This window comes from Mytilus edulis, chromosome 4 (genome assembly GCF_963676685.1).
Source record: "Mytilus edulis chromosome 4, xbMytEdul2.2, whole genome shotgun sequence".
Lineage (NCBI taxonomy): Eukaryota > Metazoa > Mollusca > Bivalvia > Mytilida > Mytilidae > Mytilus > Mytilus edulis.
In genome coordinates, this window is record NC_092347.1 from 36,345,250 (window position 1) to 36,368,291 (window position 23,042).

At 30.7% G+C, this 23,042-nt stretch overlaps 2 protein-coding genes across 6 annotated transcripts in view; both read left to right on the plus strand.

Annotated features, from left to right (window-relative positions):
• LOC139519581 (reticulon-4 receptor-like) overlaps positions 1-15,963 on the plus strand; it is a 61,119-nt gene extending 45,156 nt beyond the window's left edge. For 2 of the 4 annotated variants that reach the window (XM_071311754.1, XM_071311753.1), the window contains exons 10-14: positions 322-393; positions 2,260-2,405; positions 3,442-4,583; positions 9,612-9,772; positions 12,829-15,963. In XM_071311754.1, coding sequence (XP_071167855.1) covers positions 322-393; positions 2,260-2,405; positions 3,442-3,455 — 232 coding nt within the window. In that variant the 3' untranslated portion in view covers positions 3,456-4,583; positions 9,612-9,772; positions 12,829-15,963. Of the gene's footprint in view, positions 1-321; positions 394-2,259; positions 4,584-9,611; positions 9,773-12,828 lie in introns of those variants that run through there. The other 2 variants (XM_071311752.1, XM_071311751.1) reach the window with 1 other exon arrangement.
• Positions 15,964-16,290: 327 nt separating this feature from the next.
• LOC139519580 (PE-PGRS family protein PE_PGRS47-like) lies at positions 16,291-21,728 on the plus strand. 2 transcript variants are annotated; one of them, XM_071311749.1, is made up of 6 exons: positions 16,291-16,393; positions 18,196-18,288; positions 19,044-19,550; positions 19,623-19,865; positions 21,096-21,149; positions 21,617-21,728. In XM_071311749.1, exons 2-6 carry the CDS (start codon positions 18,198-18,200, stop codon positions 21,628-21,630), a joined length of 909 nt encoding a protein of 302 aa, XP_071167850.1. In that variant the 5' UTR covers positions 16,291-16,393; positions 18,196-18,197; the 3' UTR covers positions 21,631-21,728. The 2 variants fall into 2 exon arrangements, with proteins under 2 accessions (XP_071167850.1, XP_071167849.1); XM_071311748.1 differs by having other exon boundaries at positions 19,044-19,865.
• The last annotated feature ends 1,314 nt before the right edge of the window (positions 21,729-23,042 follow it).

The window sequence follows — 23,042 nt, forward strand, 5'->3', positions numbered from 1 at the left end:
ATAATGACAATGTAATCTGTATTGCACAGGCTGAATTACCTGTGTTGAACAGGCTGATTTACTCGTATTAGGGCTGATTTGTTCTTATCAATTAATAAAAATAATTATTCAATGATAATCAATAATATTTTATTTTTGTGATACTTATACTAAATGGCTTCCTTGTTATTTATTAAATATTAGGCAACTGTAATAGCGTCAGTATTGGTCTAGTCACAATTTTGTCTTGAATTAAGTTACATTTGGTTAATAACATAATGTGTATTTCAATAGTTTAGTTAGAAAATGTCATTTAATGGTTTATTTAATTCTTTTTTGCAGAGATATGAAAGGGAACAATTTGACTTTTGTAGGGATTGACAGTTTTGTAAACGTATCAAACTTAAAATATCTGTAAGTATGAATGCTACCGATAAGTTTATGTAAAATCATTATTGGTCATAGCAATAACACTTTCAACACTTACAAAATTAAAGCGAAACTTCAAATTGATACGGGCGAATGGATAACAAAAATGTGTATGCATGATCATATTACGCAAAATGAAGCATTAACGAACTAAAAGTTATAAACATTTCATTAAAAGAGCAGAACTAACGGCAAACAAATAAATATGAAAATATAAAATCTGATACACATCAAAAAGGTCGAACAGATGATTGCATATTTATGTCAATTTGTACCTTAATAACGGCGCTAGTTTTTCTTAAAAACTACTGTTTATGAGATAAAATTCAAATAACGTAATATTATCATCGGCGTCTTTGAAAGACGGATATCGTGACTTTAAGATATCTTAAACTAAATTTTATCATATATATAGAAATAAATTATTCATACGGTCAATAAAACGAAAATCATAGGCAAGTGCGTGTAAGTCAAAGAAATTTAGTATAAAATGTTAAATCTCTTGAAACTTTATTATGAACTATTTATGAACTAAGGACAACTGCCCTTTCAAACAATATCATTGTGATTTTTAACGAATACCTACAAGCATGTATATTATTCCTAAAACAACAACACCTTTCAGACTGTTTTTATCCATAGTTTTGGATGCATAAATAAATATGAGCCAAGGCCTTTTCCACAAAGAATGTTTACCTGCATACCTATAAATGAAACAATGTACTTAATTTGTATTTGTATTAGATGACACTCAGTTTGAATTATCGCAGTTTTTTTCCACGGTCGTCTACGCCAAAAAAACTTATAATACCATAGATTTACATTCATTAAGTAATCTACGCACTTGTGTACATTCACAACACCACTACTTGTGATACTCGATATATTTGACTTACAGGCACTTGTCTATGACTATTGCTAGCCGAGTCCTATTCTCAAAATACATTGGCAAACGTCTTTCAGGCTTTTTCAAGCAATGTACCGCCTGTTTGCTCTGAATGATTTGGGTCTGTGTTAATATAATCATGAGAAAAATAATTTGTAAATTTAGACGTCTTTTGTATAAAATGGATTTTTTTAAATAATATAACTGTCTAAAATCACTAGTGAAAGAATTTTACCTTTGACCAATCAGAAAACAATATTTTCAATCTTTATTTTCGTTTTATATGTAAGCTTCTCACTATAGATTTTTTATTGACTTAAAAATTGCTCCATTTATTTCAATTTACTTAAATGATTATTATTAAGTATGGTATATTTCCCTAAATAAACTATGCTAGTACATTATGTTTTTAAAACGGCTATAACTCACATTACAAATCTAATACTGAACATATCAACCTGTGGAAAATATAAAAAAAGAAGAGTGGTATGATTGTCAATGAGACAACTCTCCCGAGAGACCAAATGACACAGAAATTAACAACTATAGGTCACCGTACGGTCTTCAATAATGAGCAAACCCAATACCGCATTGTCAGCTATAAAGAGCCCCGAAATGACAATGTAAAACAATTGAAACGAGAAAACCAACGGCCTAATTTAAGTACAAACCATGAACGAAAAACAAACATGTAACACATAAACAAATGACCACTACTGAATTATAGGCTCCTGACCTGTTACAGGTACATACGTACAGAATGTGGCGGGGTTAAACATGTTAATGGGATCCCAACCCTCTCCCTAACCTGGGACAGTGTTATAACAGTACAACCCCGCCTTGTAGATAAAGTCAGATTTACAATTATCGAATTGTCACATTGTTTGAAACTAAATTGAAGAAATAAAAAAAAATATACCTGAAGTGGAATTAATTCATTTTGTTTTTAATGTTTTCATTCACAGATATCTTGATTTAATCTGTGATTGTAACATTCCATTTTGGGCCTGGATAAATTCTAAATATTTTGCCGCAAAAAATGTAACTTGTTTAGATCGAAACAGTGTTCAAATATCGAGTCTCCAAGCAAGCGATTTTGAAAGTTGTACCTGTAAGTATCTTACTTTTACTTAATTGAAAAATAATAATTATATATTGTAGATACAAGCATACTATTAGGGACTCCCGTTTTGAATTTTCCTCGGAGTTCAGTATTTTTAAGATTTTCATTTTACTTGAAAGTCAAATATTCCATGCACTTATTTCACGATACACTTTATTAGGAAATATTGTTTTATAATTGAAGCCAAGGAATACAGTCGATGTGTTTACCTAGAGTATCAATTGTTGTGATCGTTGGCAACATTGTATAAAACATAGTGAAACAGTTGATATTCTTGGTATATATACAAAAAAGACATGTTTTGTGAATTTGAATGAGAAAACTGTCCCTCAGTGACCAAAGGACATAGATGTAAGAATTTCGTGTAGCGTTTACGTCATTAAATCTTTACATAAGTCTGTCGGATATATTTTAATTTTGGAAATTTTCATTGAAAAAAGAAAACTTTGTCGATAACTCATCATTTATACCAGGATTAAAATTTTATACTTACGCCAGACGCGCTTTTCGTCTATAAAAGACTCTTCAGTGACGCTTGAATAAAAAAAAAGTTTTAAAGCCGCATTATGTAATAAGTTGAAGAGCAGTGAGGATTAAAAGTTCCTAAAAGTTTTGCCAAATACAGCTAAGGTAATCTATTCCTGAGGTAGGAAAGCCTTAGTTTTTTTCAAAAATTCAAAGTTTTGTTAACTTTTTAATTTATTATTATGAACATAACAGTCAATTATTCATTCCCCATATTGTCATTGTGTAACCTATAAAGATATTTTGCTTCAAATGGCAAAGACTATAAAGTTGGTAAATAAAAAAAAATTGTTATGATTCCCAATGAGAAAACTCTCAAAAAGAGACCAAATGACACACACATTAAATATTATAGGTCAAGAAAGAATAAAGCCCATAATTATGTAAGCTGTATATGGCCCCGATGTCACTTTCAATATAATTCGAAGATAAAGCTAAGTTTTAATTGTATATTACCGTCATCATATTATTTCACTATGTATTGGTGTAATAATTGTAGCATGTGTATTATGAACATGTACTGTGTGACAATATATTAAGTTCGGTTTCTGTATAATCCGGAAAATGAATAAAGCAGTAAAACAAGTCAAATAATTAACCGGTATGTTCTGATTATAATGATGTTTTTACTTTTAGAAATCGCTTTTCAAAATGACGAAACGTTTTATCAATCACATTCATGGTTGAAAATTTAAAATGAAGTTTCCATTTGTTATTTTCTTAGTATGAATTAATAATACATGTATAATGCTTGACACTGTAATATTTGAATTGCTTTTGTAGTTATTATTTTCTACTAACCTAATTTAATGTAACTATGCTTTTTAAATTATTTGTTGTTTATATATTAAAATTCATCTGTGGTAAAATGAAATCTATGTATTTGAATGCATTTATTAGTCTATAAATTAAAATAAAATTGCATTTTTCAACGGTGAATAATATTTTTTATCATTGAGGTGAATATTGCATGATTTATCTTCATTTAATCGCTAAATTGGTGAATTACGATAATCCCAGCGAAATTTTAAAGTATATATACATATGTTTAATGATCGTGTATGTTAATTTTTGTTTGTAAACTTTAAAAATCGTTTTTCTTTTATTTTTCAGGTTTTAAGCATGTTAACGTGGTTGTCAATTTTGGAAAATTATCAAATATTGTTTATTAACTAAATACATTGTTATTAATTATATTTTAGAAATCAGTTTTATGGCGAGGTTATGTTCTTCAACATTTTTATTGGGTTTTCTTTCTCAATGTTTGTTTCAAATTAACCCTAAAATATCTACCTGTTGAACATCACCTAAGAGCAAACAAATAGGCAAGATTGAGAACATGTAATTGGACAAATAAATATAATTGTCATAGTACTTTTTTTTTCTTATTGTAAAAAAATATAATTAAATCTTCTTTCAAAAGCAGTAGCTGGATTTCAAATTAATATTTAAAGTTAAAGTAAATTGATTTATTAATAACTCCTACTAAGCTAATTTTCAATCTTTTGCCTTCCCGTCATTGAAATGTTATACCTTTTTTCTAGATTAGACGTTCATTCAAAGACAGCATTTAGATCAGACGTTTACCAATTCCGAGGTTCTTCAGTGTTCTAAAAATCATTATGATTACATCACTTGAAGGTAAAAGTGTTTGGTAATATTATAACCATATGATGTGGCACGGTACTTATACTTCGCGTGATTGTGTTATTGTGTTATTGTCAATATTTATTCTTGTCTTTCGTTTTTGATAATGTGTTTTGTCTATATTCATTTTTATTTTTGTTTATTGACGTTTTTGTTTGTTTTATTAACATAAGGTTGACCACTGTTCTCTAATTGTGGCATGTTTACCTCTGTTCTGTTTGTTTTGTTCACACATCGTTGTAAAAATAATGGAATTTTATGAGACTGTCATACAAGTGAGAGGTATAGCTAGATATAAAGCCTGGTTTAATCCACCATTTTTACATAATAAAAATGTCTGTACCAAGTCAGGAATATGAAAATTGTTATCCATTCGTTTGATGTGTTTAGGCTCTTATTTTTGGCATTTGATTTAGGACTCCTCGTTTTGAATTTTCCTCGTAGTTCGGTAATTTTGTTATTTTACTTTTAATAAAAATTGGGACATGCAGTCTTGTTTTAAATCATTTCAAACAACCACATTGATGAAGTATCTGCTACTGTAATGCCGTTTTACGTCTTCACAGTTATGGGAAAATTTAAACGAAAACGTATCACCTGATAATTTATTTTCTATATATACTGTTGTTTACCTTTCTTTGTTGTCTTTCTTCTATTAACAAAGTTGTTGTTTTTTCTTATATACATGTTATAATTTGAATTGTCTTTTGTTCTATTTTATTTTATTTTTTCTCGTTAATGAATTTTTTGTGTGAGGGTTAGGAATTTTGTCAGATGATATAGGGTAAAATATGTTGACCGGTAACACCCATTTGTCTTTTCATATAAGACTTTAATATAATTCATAAAAAAAATCATTTACCAAAATGTATGCAGACTCTAGATTTCTTTTCTTTTGATTTGAGACCCAAATAATACCAATGAATGTTAAGTTTGGCCTTGTCCCGATATTAAAAAAAACCTGAAAAGGAGCTCCATAAACTATCAATAATATTAGCCTATTTTGTTCCTTAAGTAATGCTCTTCTGACTTCAAATTAAAGTCTCAGTTTTAAATCTAAATTGTTGTTTTAATTTGCTACTAAGTACATTCTTTAAATCAATTACTGTTTTCTGTAAATTGTATGTATCGAAGTGTTTTGGTGATAAACGCCTGCAAGTAGAATCGATGTCAGCAACATTAGTTTTGTTTAACGTTCATTTGACCACTTTGTTGAATGCATTGATGTCGGACATTTAAAAAAGAAATGTATGTCAAATATAAAAACATGCATAATTATGCATTTACAACAAAAAAATCTCATTTGATGAGATCACAACTTCTTATGAAAAATGGAACTAAGCTTGATCTTGAAGTTCTTTTACAGTGCTTATCCAGTAACCTTGAGGTATCACAATAACAATGGCTAAAACAGTTTACCAAATTGCAGTTTGATTTCTTCACCCACAAACTGATCAACTGGTAAAATATTTCAGCAGATTGCTCAAGTGAAATGTTGTTAGTATGAAGTGAGTGCTGTAAAATCAAAAGTAAAACTTACCATCCAGATCCAGTTAGTTGATATATTTGTCATTCATTTCAAACAAAATAATTACTTACTATAGTATGAGTTACTGAATACAAAGGTCTAATATTGACATGGAAACTTCTATCATAATAAATTTAATAAATAAATAGTTCAAATCATTGTTTTGTAGGTGTATATTTTATAGCCTTGTCTTCTAAGAGAAAGTTATTGTGCCATTGTGATTCGATCTGATAAGCACAGTAACACATTGTTTAGTTTAACAGGTCCGGATTATGTATATGCGATTTAAATATGTTTAAACTTTGCAACAATAGTAATTTAATTTTGATCAAACATCTGCATTTAATTTCTACTTAGACTTTTTAACGTTCATTTTTTACGTCTTTTGACTTTCATTTGTTTAGAACTATTGAACTAAGAACGTGTATCTGGTGAACAAACATAGTATCCTTCACGGTTTATGTTTTCATCTAAAGTCATGTTAGTTAGTGTGGTAATACGTCTTCGTGAGTCAAGTATTTTTGCATAAATATTTGAAATGTAGTTATGAATTTGAAAATAATAAATAAGCTTAAAGTTTAGAAGATATCCGATCAATCATTAAAGCATGAACAGCGATATCATAACTCAAAATGCAAAATGTTTCAAGTTTAAAATGATGATTTCTTATTGATTTTAAGACTGGGGTTTTTCAATACTTTAAAATGATGATAAATATAATCTTGATCAATGTTATTGACCTATATCTTTTAAAGTTTTGAAAGCCATGTTACTGATAAATGAATTGGCTTTTCTTTTTTATCATGACTTTGATATTATGATTTTCATAATGGTAAATTATATTGATTAAGTAATTCTCGTTTGAAATAATAAAGCAAGTTTAGGCAATTAAATTCTAATTCGTAAACTCAAACGAATATAAAATATTTATCAAATAACCACAAACTCTCACATGGGAAACGCCACTTGCAGAGACAAGTGTACATTTCATTATTCGTATATGTATAATGAAATGAATGTTTTCGTGTAAATACACCGAACATTCTCAGCTAGTACTGGTTACCGCATACTAATGGTCAACAAATCTGAAAATAAATAATATAAATTTATTATATTATTTATTTGAAAAAGTGCTACTGGTCACTTTAACTGCAATGGCTAGAATGACTTTAAACTACCAGAATCCACTCGTGCATGAAACTTTAAACCCCATTCAAACCGACCTTACTATAAATAACTAAACACGTGTTAACTATAAACAAACACAACACTCTTACATGTTCGACTTTTGTACAACTTTGATAAATACATAAAGTGATATGTCAGAAGGTCCTTTCTGTGGCATCTGTTATTTGATATCTTACATTAACTTCAATAATTTACGATATGTCTGTATCTGAAGTCACTTACATGTTTTGGAGTCTTCAATCTCAATCTGATTTAAGATCTCAGAATTTCTTTCGTGTTTTTTTTTGTTTTTTTTTGTTACCTTGATTTGTTCTATTAATTAATCTATTCGAAAATCGGTACTTGTTGCCTCTGTGTGTGTGTGTGTGCGTGTGTTTAACCTAAAATTTATAAATTTATTCGAATGCTTTGGTTTTTATTTTTATTATTTGTACAAAATGAGAGCTAGTGATCATTACATTTTATCGAAGAGCTCGAGAACGGTCTCTTTATCTGTGCGTTTCACTTTTGTATCTGATATTGCTCCGTTTGACAGTATTTTGTGAAATGTTAAACAGAATTTTACTAAAATATTAAGTTTTTTTATAAGATTAGCATTGTTAACTATTGCATGCCATGGTTTTTTTTTTAATTAACACTCCATAGTGCTCATTTGTCTGCTACATTGAACTCATCCGAATATGTATCAGACTTAAATGATTCTTTTTTTCAGAATTGTCACCATATTATAAAGTCTTTGTGCTGGTCATATTTTTGTATATGTAGTTTGTGTGAGGTTTTATTTCCTTTTAGAAATTATTTATTGTATCATTGCTGTATCTGGGTGTTACTGATTTTGTATTTCGCTTTATTATCAATGCGTAAAAAGTAAAATTAAAAAGTACCGGAATCAGAGGGAAATACAAAACGAAAAGTCCATTATAATATTGCAAAATCAAAAGCTCACACATTAACGAATGAAAAACAACTGTCATATTCCTGTCTTGTACACGCATTTTCTTATGTAGAAAATGGTGGAAAAAAACTTGTTTTATAGCTAGCTTAACCTCTCACTTGTATGGCAGTCGCATAAATTCCATTATATTGACAGCGACGTGTCACCAGTGAACAAAACAGACAGACATAATAGGTAAACATGTAAAAAATTGGGGTACAGCAGCCATCATTGTAATATAATCTAAATCACTTTACAGCAAATTACTATTACAACAAAGAAATACAGAATAGCATATAGACAAAGTATATACGCAGATATATGAGACAAGAATTCAAAATTTACCATAGCAAAATAACGGCGGGATGTGTAAGTATCTATTACTACCACAATTTTATATTAATTAGCATTGTAATTTCCATTGTTATTAATAAATGTTATATCAGTATTACAAACCTAATCCTGAATTCTATCCTATTTTTTGGAAATTTTTAAAAATTCAAATGCGACGTCACTTTGTACGTCGATCTCGGCTAACTCGACTGTGACTTTTTATGTGCTGGTTTAAGTTGTTTTATGTATTCGTTTTTATTCTGTAGTAAGTCACAATTTCGGTGTTATCATGTATATCTATTGTATAGTCATTTTTTATAAATTTACTGTTTGCAAAAGTATGAATTATTCTAAATAAAAAGGATGTTCTAATGCAAGGCAGAAAACCTAAGCCGTAGGCACAATTTCTTGGAACTTTTGGTCCTTATTGCTCTTCAATTTTGTACTTGTTTTGGCTTATGAACTTTTTTTTTATCTGAGCGTCACTGGTTAGTCTTGCGTAGACGAAACGCGCGCCTGGCGTTTTAGAATTATAAACCTGGTACCTTTTGATAGATATTATTCGTGTGTTTCTCTGTCCTATATGTTCTCCCATTTATTTGTATTGTAGTCCTGTCATGTAAAGTTGTCATTTTAACGTTATATTTAACATTGCCATAAAAGCGAAAAGTTTGGCTAGCCACAAAACCAGATTCAACCCATCTTTTTTTTCTTAAAATGTCTTGTACCAAGTTCGGAAAATGGCCATTGTTATATTATAGTTCGTTTCTGTGTTGTGTCACATTTTAGTGTTGTGTTTCTGTGTTTCGTAGTTTTACTCTTATATTTGATGTGTTTCCCTCAGTTTTAGTCTGTAACCCGGATTTGGGTTTTTTTCTTAAATCAATTTATGAATTTCGAACAGCGATATACTACTGTTACCTTTATTTGACCTATTGCAATGATTGTACCGTTAGTATCGTCTGCCACTTTTGCGAAAGTTCTACGGTTTAGTTTCAGTTTATAAAACTTTATTTATAAAATGTAAATTTTATTTCAGACAAGGACAAATAAAGCCTTTAAAACAACATATGAGTGGTTGATAACACTGACAGAGTTTTTGATGAGCGTCTACTACATTTGGTCTCAAGACGAGAGTTGTCTCATTGGCAATCATTCCATATCGTCTAATTTGCATATTCAGCGAAACAAACGGAAATGGTATGCTTCACATATTTTTAATACTTTGTAATCGATGGTTGGAATTTTTTCCTTAATTCTATATTTTCTGATTATATTAGTATCACTTGAATGGTCAGAATTTAAAAAAATATTGTGTTATATAGATATAAGAAGATGTGGTATGAGTGCCAATGAGACAACTCTTCATCCAAGTCACAGACAATGATGAGAAACAGCAAACATTTACCATGGATAACAGACAGTATTAGACGACAAATGAAAAAGTACAAGAAAAAATATCAAAAGTACAAACTGAAAGGCAAAGGGAAACAAGACCAACCCAAGAAAATTTAGACATGATTTACAAAAACAACAAATAACATCTTATTGAAATTATATTGAAAATATGATATGTGAAAGCTCTAACATACCACCACTCCAAAAAGAGGGCTCCTTACAGCTGACTCAAAAGCTAACATTTTAAATGAACCGTTCAAAAAAGCATTCACACCTGTAACAGATGACCCAATACCAGATAAGGGCGTCAGTAAACATCCACAGATGCCTGATATTAAAATAAAACAACAGGGCATAGAAAAACTTCTAAATAATATCAATATCAATAAAGCAGCTGGGCCTGATATCATCTATGGAAATATTTTAAAAGAGTGTAAATCATCTATCACTCCCATCTTATCAATCATATTCCAAACATCACTGAACTCTGGAAAGATACCAGACGACTGGCGTCACGCAAGTGTATGTCCAGCATTCAAAAAAGGCGACAAACATAATCCTATAAACTATCGCCCAATATCATTGACTTGCATCTGCTGCAAACTATTAGAACATGTTGTAGCTAGTAGCATAATGAAACATCTGGAAAAAAATAAAATACTGTATGACTTACAACATGGTTTTCGATCCTCCCGCTCCTGTGAAACTCAGCTTATATCATTTATTCAAGATCATGCAAATTCAAATAATAAAAACATTCAAATAGACATCATAATAATGGATTTTGTAAAAGTATTTAATAAAGTTTCATAACACCACCTGCTTCCGGAACACCTGATATCACCCCTAGTTTTATGGTGGGGGTCGTGTTGCTTATTCTTTAGTTTTCTATGTTGTGTTATGTGTTCTTTTGTTTGTCTGTTTGTCCTCTTTCATTTTTAGCCAGGCGTTGTCAGTTTATTTTCGATTTATGAATTTGACTGTCACTTTGGTATCTTTCGTCCCACTTTTATAAATATTCATTTTATCCACGAACAATTATAAATTGGAACTATTTGCCACAACAAATAGTATCATGCAGTACAGTAGAGGGATTTAAGAGTATGATCACAGAATCTGCTCTCATTCCGATATTCTACCCCTAACTATTCTGTTATCAAATGTATATAGTTTTTGTTATTTTTGATTATTTCTTACTACAGTGTAAATTATAAATTTTATAGTTGACGCCGGCGAATAATCTTCAATAATTGAAGAATCGCTAGAAACTTAAAGAAGAAGAAGTCACAATTTATTATTATAAACCATTATGGGTCAATTTGTACGGTCTTCCACACGGAGCATTCACAGTTGGCTCACACCTAACAGTAAGCTATTAAGGGCACAAAAATGACAAGTGTTAAACCATTCAAACGGTAAAACCAACGGTCTAATCTATAAAAAAAAACCCGAGAAATACTTATGAACCACATCAACTAACAACAACTGAACTTTAGTTTGGATACTTCCTGGTATGCGTTAATGTATCGTTCTATGCTCTTCTTCCATTTTATTCACTAAAATTACACTTAAACCAGTTCTGCAATATTGTCCTTAATAAAATATTTGTCTTTGCTTTAATTAAAATTTATGAAATTTGAGGTAAGCTTTCCAAAACTTATTTTATATATACTGATTGGCTGGATTATCTGGTTGACTGTGTCTAGTTAGTAAGACATGTTGCATTATTTGCGTTACCACTATGTATACGGAGTGATCAAAGAAAAGCTAAAACAAATAATTGAATGCCCAAACATATGTAAACTTAATGGGGAGATTAGTGCATTGCCTGACCTTTCAAGAAGACAATATAAATATGAAGTAGTGGACATTTATTGTTATGCTGTGACATACAACATTAATTCTTCTGCGATTTTGGTGTTAAGCCAATGCTTAGGCTCAACACCACCGTTGTAAAGTTTAATGAATTCATCTAATTATTTTTCGTTTCTCAACCACACCTTCTTTTAATACATCTCTTTCTAATTCTTGTAACACTCCTCTATTATTGATATAAGTGTATTAAAATTTCAAAGATCATATTTAAAAAAAAAGAGGATAGAGCACGATAGAAAATTAAAACTATGGAATGTAAAATTGTGGTGTATGATAGTAAACACAGTTCCTCCCATCGATAATATATTAAAAAGGTTATTAGACCTCAACCAACTTGAGCCCCTTGTTTCCAAGAATGAAAAAGCGGATAAGTATAAAAAACTGTAATTTACATAAAATACATCAAATTTCATTTCATACAACAAACAAGCAATACAGCATCCATTGTAAATCAATAAAAAAAAAAAGTAAAATCATAAAATTCCTGAACTCCGAGGAAAATTCAAAACAGAAAGTCTCTAATCAAAAGGCAAACTCAAATGATAAAAAACATCAAACAAATGGACAACAAATGTCATATTCCTGACTTTGTACAGGCTTTTTCAAATAGAGAAAATGGTCGATTAAACTGGCTTTATAACGCTAAACCTCTGACGCATCAAATTCCATTATATTTGCAACGATTTGTGAACAAAACAGACATACTAGGTATAATTGGCAAAATATGGGTACAGCAGTCACCATTGTGTCGCAATCTCAATTGCAAAAAACAAAGACAAAAACAAACAAAAAGTTAACAACGAAGCACAAAAAGCGTCTATCAAATTTAACAACCACATTCATTGCTTATTTATATTATATGTATTTTAAGTTTAACTGGTATATTATCATTTTCCGAAAAAGGATGAGGGAGTCGCAAAAACAGGACCGCTTCCTTAATATATTAAGGAATTCCTAAATAACTCTGCGTTTCTTTATTTCAGGTATCACTAGACCGTACTTAGCCAAACTTCAAACAAAGATACTGAGAAAGCAATCAAACATACGTGACCAGAGGTTTTAATCCTCCGAAGAGGAATATTTCGAAACAATATCGAAATCATTGGAACATAATTGCAAACGCTCAGGAAAAAAATATCAGTCGCAAAACCTTTCTGTTTTTTGTTTTTTTTTTACATATAATAAGTTTATATAACTCACTATTTATGTCAATTATAAAATCATTGTATAAAAAACAGTTCTGTATAAAAAAAAAACCAGTGTATGAGAAGAAAGAAAAAACAAGAAAAAGAAAAAAAAGGAAAAAAGAATTGAAAGTAAAAATGAAAGAGCAGATCATATTTTGTAAATTGGGAGGGAGATTGGTAATGCAGCCAGGTTGTTTTTGTCTTACCAGTCAGAAGCCTCTGTAAATTCAGAGTGATTATGTGAGATTGGAAATACAGGGGAGAGAATGAAACACCATGAACATTCATACAATTTACTTACAAGCATTTCATGTTAATTTTTGTACGCACACTTTAATGTATTTGTTTCTTTTTTCGTTCTCTAGTTTATTTTGGGAAGTCGACAAATTTAATATTTATAAAATTGAAATTTACGGACAAATAAATAACAATGACATTACATTTATGAAATGTCAACATTTACATATTACCTTTTGATGAAGGTCTTTGACTTGTGCAATGGAACATGCTATAATATTTTAATATTTTATAGTAAATTGATCTGCGGTTAATATAAGAATTTTAATAATGCAGTTAATTTCATATCCAATGACAAAAAATACATCAATGTCAAGAAAGCATGCTTAATGAACAGATTAAAAGATAAAGTTACATTTACATTCAACAGTGTGTACACCGAAGTTACTTAGTTTGCAATTTTATACAAAAGAAAAATTCGAAAGAAAATCAGTTTAAGTATTTTAATTTTTCATAAACTTTAACTTTTTCTTTATTTTTTTTTTAAATTTATTTATGTTTTTAAGTCTATTTTAATAAGTTATCTCATCATACTGTATTATTCATGTTTGTTTTTATGTATATCTGTTTTTATTTGAACTTCTCTGTAACCTTAGTTCTCGTAAGGTTTTATGATAAAAAAAAAAAGTATACATCTAGTAGAAAAGGTACAAGTCGTGATTTCTTATTCTCATGAGGATTTTGTTAGGTAGTTGTTCTAATAAACTCTCCGAGTCCCTTTCAATATCTCTACATTTGAAAATGCCTGTACCAAGTCAGGTATATGACAGTTCTTGTCCATTCGTTTTTGATGTTTTTTTGTTATTTGATTTTGCCATGTGATTATTGACTTTCCGATTAGATTTTCCTCTAAGTTCAGTATTTTTGTGATTTTACTTTTTGGTACAATATTGTTTTAATGTGTTTGATCACCAGCAAACGATCTCATTATAGGTAAAGTCCCCAAAGCGCACTGAAATCCTACAGTAACTATTTTCTTTTTAAATTCAAGACCAGCTTATGGGGAAACGAATTTTGAAATATGTCTCTAGTTTTTTAATATTTGAAAATTATCATAACGAAAATGTTTTAAGAAACAAATAAAAAAAATTGATTATCAAATCTGCAAATAGAGCATCTCGAACTATGTTGGAACTCCGAAAAGATAAGAAAAACCCTCAATTTAATCAATGATGACATGAGGATTATGAAATAAGAACCATTAAAATTTCTATATACACACGAATAAACTCATCGTTGAAGCTATTACATGTATCGATTGAAAAGAGGGGATGGTATAAATATGACAAGGAAAAAAATGTAAAAGTCTAGATAAAGGCATATCAGATAATAATAAACACACATATGTACGAACGAGTTGTAATAAAATCGGAACGACAAATACTTTGGTCCAACAAACGGCCTTCTACATGTTCTAGTCAATGTTTTTATTGTTTTCAAATATCACAAACTAGTCAAAACATTTACTAAATTTTATCATCGGTACAAGGATATCATTTGTAAATATAAATCAAAATGCAGACATCTTATACGTTCAAGTATTTCACATCCAATCTTTTATGGTAATATTTTATGCATAGCACAAAAACGTCGTCATTCACCTCAATCGGAAATGAAACACATTTACTGTATTCCCAGTTGTTGGCCTGATACGAGTTCTATTCTTCTTATATATTTTATGATGATGATAATTAACCCTAACGGGAGGGATTGTTCTTGATTTGAAAATGTCGTCATTCACCTCAAAAGCTAACCAAACCATTAAATATTCTTATGCAGAAGAGATATATATACATTTACGATCCTGTTGTCAGGTCGTTAAATATGGCATATTTTGGTATTAATATTGATCCACTCATAGGGTCTTTGCATCGGAAATAAAAAAAAAAACATTTACTCTAATCCCAGTTGTTGACCTGATACGAGTTATATCCTTCTCATATATTTTATGATGATGAATTTTAACCCCTAACGGGAGGGATTGTTTTTGATTTTCATATGATGAAGACATCATAGTTCAATCAGTTTAATTGAGGTCAGGAGCTGGAATGTCAGTAACTGCTAGTTGTCCTTTATTAATTAATGTATCATTGCCATTTCGCTTAGTTTCTTCTGTTTCCTATTCTCAAATCGGACACGGACTTCTTTTAAACTGAGTTTTACTGTGCGCATTACGGTGTGTTTATTTATTCAACATTAGGATATTCTAATGTAGAAAATGTTGGATTATACCGATTTATCTGAACAAACAATGTATTATCTCTCAGACTGACTGACGGACAGAGGGAAAAAATATGTCAAAGGGTTATAAATATCTAGGACCATAAGATATCATTTTCAGAGCACTTTAATTGTAAAGAGATTTTTTTTTAAACAGAGAATGGATACCTAATAGAATATTGGTATCTTCGAACTAAATGGGATATCGTAATTTTATGAAATAGTTTCCTTATCAACAGCATAAAGAATCCAATATATCTATTATTACATACCAACATATAGAATATACAATATGCAATAATTTATTTGAACAACTTGTTTACATATATTTCTTCTTTTTCGAAAGCTTTAGCTTTCACTACATATCGTTCCAGACCTCTTTAGTAGGTATTAAAAGATATAAAGACATTTTAATTGTTGTTAAATATCAAAGCTGACCTTGTATTGTGTAATTTAATAATGGTCTCGAGTGCGTTTTATCTTGAGACAAATGTCTTTTTCAAGAAGCCGGAATGATATGTTTATAAAACTACATGTAACACAAATTACGTAATATTCATTGTAAGAGATGTGATGTAACAATTTATGAAAAAATGAAAAAAAGACAAATAAATCAGACTGATTAATATTTGTCAATACATTGACATCATAAGCAGAAGTAAATGTTTATATTGTGGTTCAAAATCTTGTAACACACGACGTTTACAATTCCGTGTTAGTGTTAATGTGACAGCTCATGCTCCTGAATAAAAATATATAACACGTACGCGCACTGATATAAACAAGAATATCCAAGGTCCTCCTCACTTTCTTCTGTCAGTTCCAGTCAACCAAGAAAATAAAGGTATGATGTTTTATTGTTAAAATATTTTGTAAATTTTAGGGCGTACTGTTTCAAATTTAAGCTTACTTCAACATGAAAATTGCATCAACTTGCATTATTTTAAAAGAAATTTAGTATAAAAAAATATCTTGTCAGTATTATTCTTTTGATTTTTCTAAGCATAATGAAACAACTGTGTGTGCGTATCCAAACAGTATGCAATTCAGAGGTTGTCGTTGGTTAAGCTTTGTAAAATTCGTATTTTCGTTATTTGTATTCTAGTAAATAAGGCTTTTACACTGGGGCCCTTTATAGTTTGTTTTTCGGTGTGAGCCAAGGCTCCGTGTTGAAGGCCGTATAATGACCTATAATGGTTTACTTTTTTAAATTGTTATTCGGATGGAGAGTTGTCTCATTGGCACTCACACCACATCCTCCTATATCTATTAGTTTTTCGGATGAATTGTTTCACATTTGGCCTTTTATAGTTGATCATTCTGTGTCGTCGGTTTTCTCATTTGATGAGCTTATGGTGACATATAATTGCTTATTTCCATTTTATTTGAGATCATTTGAATTCTGGTAGACGATTGTCTCATTGGCAATAATACATCTCTTTATTTTATAGCAGGGTAGTATTAAGGTAAACGAAATGATGTTCGTTGACAAAGTGTAGGTAATATAGTGCTATTTTCAAAAATATAAACAACACTTAAGGTCACCGTTTGTGTGATTGATTAAAAAAAAGTTGAATGCTTTTTTATTTGATTTAGATGTACAAGCGTTGACTGAAGCCTATTTTGTATGATGCGCTTTCTCTAAATATGTGCCCACAAAAAACGCTTTTATAACCATATGAACATTACAAAAAAGTAGAATTCAATTCTTATAATTACATTTTTTTGCTACAGTCATGAAAAAGCTTATCGATAGTTTTCCTATACAAAGCTGTGAAGTTGTCATTTTCTGCAGTATACGAAAGGATATTCGTTGTAAAATATAAATATTATATTCATTTTATTTTTATACATTTTATTAAGAAGTTTTTAATAGTACACTATTTGAAACTACGGTATATAAGGTATATATGTTTAACCCCGCTATATTCTGAATGTGTGTGCCTGTCCCAAACCAGAAGCCTGTAATTCAGTGGTTGTTTATGTGTTACATATTTGTTTTTCGTTCATTTTTTGAACAGCCATTAGGTCGTTAGTTTTCCCGTTTGAGTTGTTTTACATTGTCATTACGGGGCCTTTTATAGATGACTATGCGGTATGGGTTTGACTAATTCTTGAAGGGCGTACAGTGACCTAAAGTTGTTAATTTGTGTGTCATTTGGTCTCTTGTGGAGAGTTGTCTCATAGGCAATCATACCACATCTTCTTTTTTTTTTTTAAAGTAATCTCTCCTTATATGTATAATATAAAGAATAATGTACAATTGTACTAATGTTACATTTATCTATTTTCTGGTGCAATAATATCAGCAAGAATACATCATCTTTTGGAATTTTCCATTGATAAAATGATTTTGTGAAATACAATTTAAAGTTATTACCCATCATTATTTAAATGAAAACTTTCGCAAGTTAATTTCATTTCTCCTTTAATTTACTAATTCTAGTAAAAGAACTTATCATTTGTAGTTTTATATTACCAAAAGAACTTTCTTCGATAAAAGGGCCTTGATACCCTTTCTATACAAAAATTGACCAAGAATAGAATGTATCAATTTTAAGGTAAATTTTCCTAAACATTTATGTGTGATCAAACTTTACAATTCATATTTTTTTTTAAACTACAATATATCTTTCTTTATTATAGGCATGATGATGAATAGTTGCATAACCTGTTTTGCTCTGTTGCTTACAAGTTCTCTTACTCATGCCAGTGGTAAATTTGGTGGCGGCAGAGGAGGTATGTTAGACTTATTTCATAACTTTAAACACCACGTTGATTCTGTAAAATCAGAAGTCTGAAATCTTAAATTAGAAAGTAAACTAACAATTGCTTATCCCAAGTACGAGTGAAAGGATGTTAATCTAAAATTAACGTAAAAACACATCGCCATAAAATTTATCTGCATGTTTGGTCTTTATCAATTACAGGGTATGTCCAAAGGGCAACGACATTTTGGTAAAAATGTTCACGTATATTTATGCACTTTATATCAGATGTTATTGTGATGGCTCTTAAGCTTTGTTCTTACTTTTTTTTAAACACTTTATCAATTATATACTTCCGAAGCGCTTTTCTACCTTTATCTTCACCAAAAACGTTCAAATTCAAACGTTTGAAAGTTATAAGAAAACCTTTATGACCTAAAAATAATAGCTAAATCATACTCGGGTTCAATTTTACCCGAGGGAGTGGTAAACTTAATTACTTATTAATTTTTAAATGATAAATGGACAGTTTTAGCAGATACGTTAGGAATCATGTCATTGCTGAAGCACTGATTACTTTCGAGGACTAAGATCCCAAAGCAGCATGTAATATATCTACAATCGGACCCTTTAATTTACATCATAATTTAGTATACAATATTTGATTGATATTTGTATTTTTTAAGAAAATTGTCTTTAAAAATATGTGATCTAATGATAGTTTTCGTAAAAGATAAACTTGAAAGAATGAAATCTTATAAATCCTTTGACATTTTAAAATTGCAGTCTCTGGTTTTGGAGGTGCATCTGTAAGTGGGTCAATTGGTAGCAACTTGGGTCTTGGTCTTGGAGGTGGAGTTCGTGGTAGTGGATTATCCGGTTCTCTGAGTGGTGCTCTAGGTGCTTCATTGGGAGGTGGAATTGGTAGTAGTGGAATATCAAGTTCTCTTCGTGGTGCTCTTGGTGCCTCATTGGGAGGTGGGATTGGCGGTAGTGGAATATCCAGTTCCCTGAGTGGTGCCCTCGGTGCCTCATTGGGAGGTGGGTTTGGTGGAAGTGGAATATCCAGTGCCCTGAGTGGTTCACTCGCTGCCTCATTGAGAGGTGGACTTGGTGGAAATGTAATTGGAAGTGGTATCGGTCAATCAATTACCATCAGTTACAGTGCTTACATCCGATTGATGTATTATGTATCCGCTCTTCAACAAGCTTATTACACTAGTAGCTTAAGAGCTGGACTGACAGGTGGATTCGGGGGATTTGGTAGTATGACTGGAGGTGGATTAGGTGGTGGTTTTGGTTCTGGATTTTCTGGTCAATTTGGTGGTGGATTCTCTGGTTTAACTGGTAGAACTGGATTGGGAGGTGTTGGTTCTGGATTTTCTGGTCAATTTGGTGGTGGATTCACTGGTTCAGGTGGTAGAACTGGATTCGGAGGTGTTGGTAGTAGATTTGCTGGCCGTTTCGGGGGAGGATTTGCCGGACAGGTTAGAAGGTTTGGAGTAGGGACCGGGGGATTGACTGGAAGTGTAGGCGGTCGAATTTCTGGTGGATTCGGAAGTGCTTTCGCCAGAAGAACTAGTGGATTTGGCAGTTCTAGCCTCTCAGGTAAATATTGAATCGTCGGCGTTATTCAGAACACGTCATAATATTTTTCTAATATACACATCTTATAAAAAAACATAAATAAAGATAGTGAGCTCACACATATTGCCAGCAAATATCAGTAAGAAATGAATTCAACTTGATTTTAGAAGATTTAAAGTTATCAAAAGAAAAAGCCTGAAATCTTAATGACAAAAAATAAAAAGTTGGAGATGCGTTTTATGAGGTGTTTGATCTATTTTTAAATGTCAGAATTTACTTCATTGCATTGAAAATAAAAGTGGCTTCAGTTGAAAAGAGGGAAAATGTGCACAAACGGACATAAATACAAATGTAAATTTCATGATGAACAAAAAAAAACACCATTTGTTTGACGTTGCTTTTCTTCAATTTTCATGAAAGATGGCCAATAATAAGTTTCAGACACGAAAACACGTTCAACATTTAACAATGAGGAGTAAGATATCATCGAGTACTGTTTCGTTTCCTTTGAATTGTAGCGCACACGAATTATTTGTTAATGTTACTGTGGATGTCCCACTAAAAACCCAATACATATGCCAATGACATATTGATTTCCATGAAGATTGGTGACACATAAAAATACATTGAGAAAGATTAATATGATCTTTCTACGCAACAACTAATTTTCCGTTGCTATATTAGATCAATTTTCGATACATATGAGTTCTTTTATTCTAATACACTCTTGTCCTTACAAAACAAAAACAAAAGATTCCCGAACACTTCTATAAAGCTACATTGTATACGCATAACACCAATTCAAATCTAATATAATTAAACAAAGGTCGCTAGATATTGTACCTGAAGTTAAACTTCATGAGAAAAATGTATGTCTGGAAATATTTTACAATATATCAACCAAGTGCAAATAGAATTAATCAAGCATATTTACTTATAATTCTGTTCTGATAGAGAAATGTGTTCATAAGTAAACCTTTGGTATCTTTCGTCTCTCCTTTGTGTGTATTCATTTTTCATCTAATATTTCTTACTTTTTGTTGTTGCTTTTTTTGTGATTTGACGATTAGAAGTCTTACGGACATATACCAAACTCCTTTTTCGACATACTTATTAAAACAGCTACACTAAATTATAAGGGGGCGAAAGATACCAGTTGGACATTTAAATAAAGAAATTATGGTACATGTTTACATTTAGATGAATCACTTAGATTAAACTCACGCTATATTGATTGTTCCCTTCTTACAGGTTCCCTTCAAGGAAGTTTAAGAGCTGGATTAGGTGGTAGAACATCAGGAAAAAGTAAGAATATAACCAGTGATTATTAATATACTTTACTTTTTTTACCGTAACGGCTACAATCAAGGCAAAAAAGTCATCATAGATATCATAGATAGACCAAAATTTAATATTTACGCCAGACGCGCGTTTTGTCTACAAAAGACTTATCAGTATCGCTCGAATCAAAAAATGTTTAAAAGGCCAAATAAAGTATGCAGTTGAAGATTGTTAAAAGAAATAGATCAGATTAAAACTTTTCCAATTAAAAGGCTTATTCAATCCTCAACTCTTCACTTATAAAAATACTTGCTAATTTAGTTTGTTGTACAACCATTTTAGATTATCTACATATACGAGGATTTCTTATACTAAATTTTAATATATGCATTATTTTGTTGCTACCGGTTGCTAAAACGGGAACGTGACTTGGTATTTTCTTTATTGATCTATACATGTATATTCATTATTTATCAATTTCTTTTTTTCAGTTGCTGCCTACTAAATATATATATTTACTTGACGCTGAAGTTGTTGAACAGATACCATAACACTTACGTGGTGATGGTTATATATCATAAAAATAAAAGTTTTCCTCCTAAATCATATTATTGTTTTTTTGATATCCTCCTTTCGCTTGCAGCCTACTATTAAATAATATGTTCGAAATAATTCAGAACGCGTACGCACACACTCTATGGAAAGTCGTAAGATGTTTTTTATAAGATATTTTGAAATGAGCGTCACTGATGAGTCTTATGTAGACGAAACGCGCGTCTGGCGTACTAAATTATAATCCTGGTACATTTGATAACTATATATGTAGGTTTCGTATTAAAGAATATGACTACAAAAGAGGGGCGAAATATATCAGAGTGACAGTCAAACTCGTATGATGCAAATGGTGTATAAAGAAACTGAGGTGGAACTATTTTAGTGGGCCTAACATAAAGCACAAACGAGTAACATTCATGTGTTTCAACCAATTAGCATATCTTTTTAAAGAAAGTCTCACAAATTGTTAATAAAAATAAAAACTAATAACTTTTACTAATAGATGTTTGTATCGCTTTATAGATTTCATTTCATCCTGAACACTCTATGCCAAATAATTTAAGGTCGAGGACGTATAATTTCTTTAACACGCCATGCGCCATATAATGAAAAACAACAAAAACATATGGCATATAATGAAAAGTAACAAAACATATGGTGTATAATGCGCGACACCGGAAATGAAATAGGATGACAATATACACCTTATCGCTATTTGTCCGCCATTACTAGATATCACACAGGTTCCCGTAATTTTTTTACGTCACAAAACAAAATATCTGACGCCACAATGGAAAAGTGATTGTTGTATGCGTCAAAAGTTCAAGCGGCCGGGTCAGCCGGAATTAGCGATAAGGTGTTTTATATTTAATGGATCCAATACAGGATGCACATGTTTAATGTTAATATGTTTTGAGCGATTTGAAGAAATTGATGTTTGATCGCTTTTGTCTCTTCTGTTCAAACTGTTTATAACTTTTGTGGTGACATATGTTGCCCTCTTATAGTATTCCGGTTATTTAAGTTGTTGGTTCTCAGCCTTATCAAAGTACGTCCCACATACCTTTCTTCGTATACTTTTTACTGAGAAATAAATCTATAATCAATTTAGGAAAGGATTATAAAATTAAATATAACACTTGGCATGAGAAATATTCGCATAACAATAATGTATAAAATGTAAGCGAAAGACAGGTACAAAAGGAAAACATATGTAAACATGTTCTGTACACATTATTTCATAATAAAACTAACATTATGATGACATTGACCCAAGTGCACTAATGGAGTGCAGATCGTTTATATAGCGGACTGATATTAAATAGTTGTTGCCTTGGGGAAAGTCTCAAAAGATAATTAAAA

Excerpts from the sequence above, each read along its gene's own strand:
- LOC139519580 (XM_071311748.1), top strand. The coding sequence starts at position 18,198 with ATGATGATGAATAGTTGCATAACCTGTTTTGCTCTGTTGCTTACAAGT. Across the intron at positions 18,289-19,043 it reads ATTTGGTGGCGGCAGAGGAG|TCTCTGGTTTTGGAGGTGCA; the intron begins GTATGTTAGACT and ends TTAAAATTGCAG. Across the intron at positions 19,866-21,095 it reads TGGCAGTTCTAGCCTCTCAG|GTTCCCTTCAAGGAAGTTTA; the intron begins GTAAATATTGAA and ends CCCTTCTTACAG.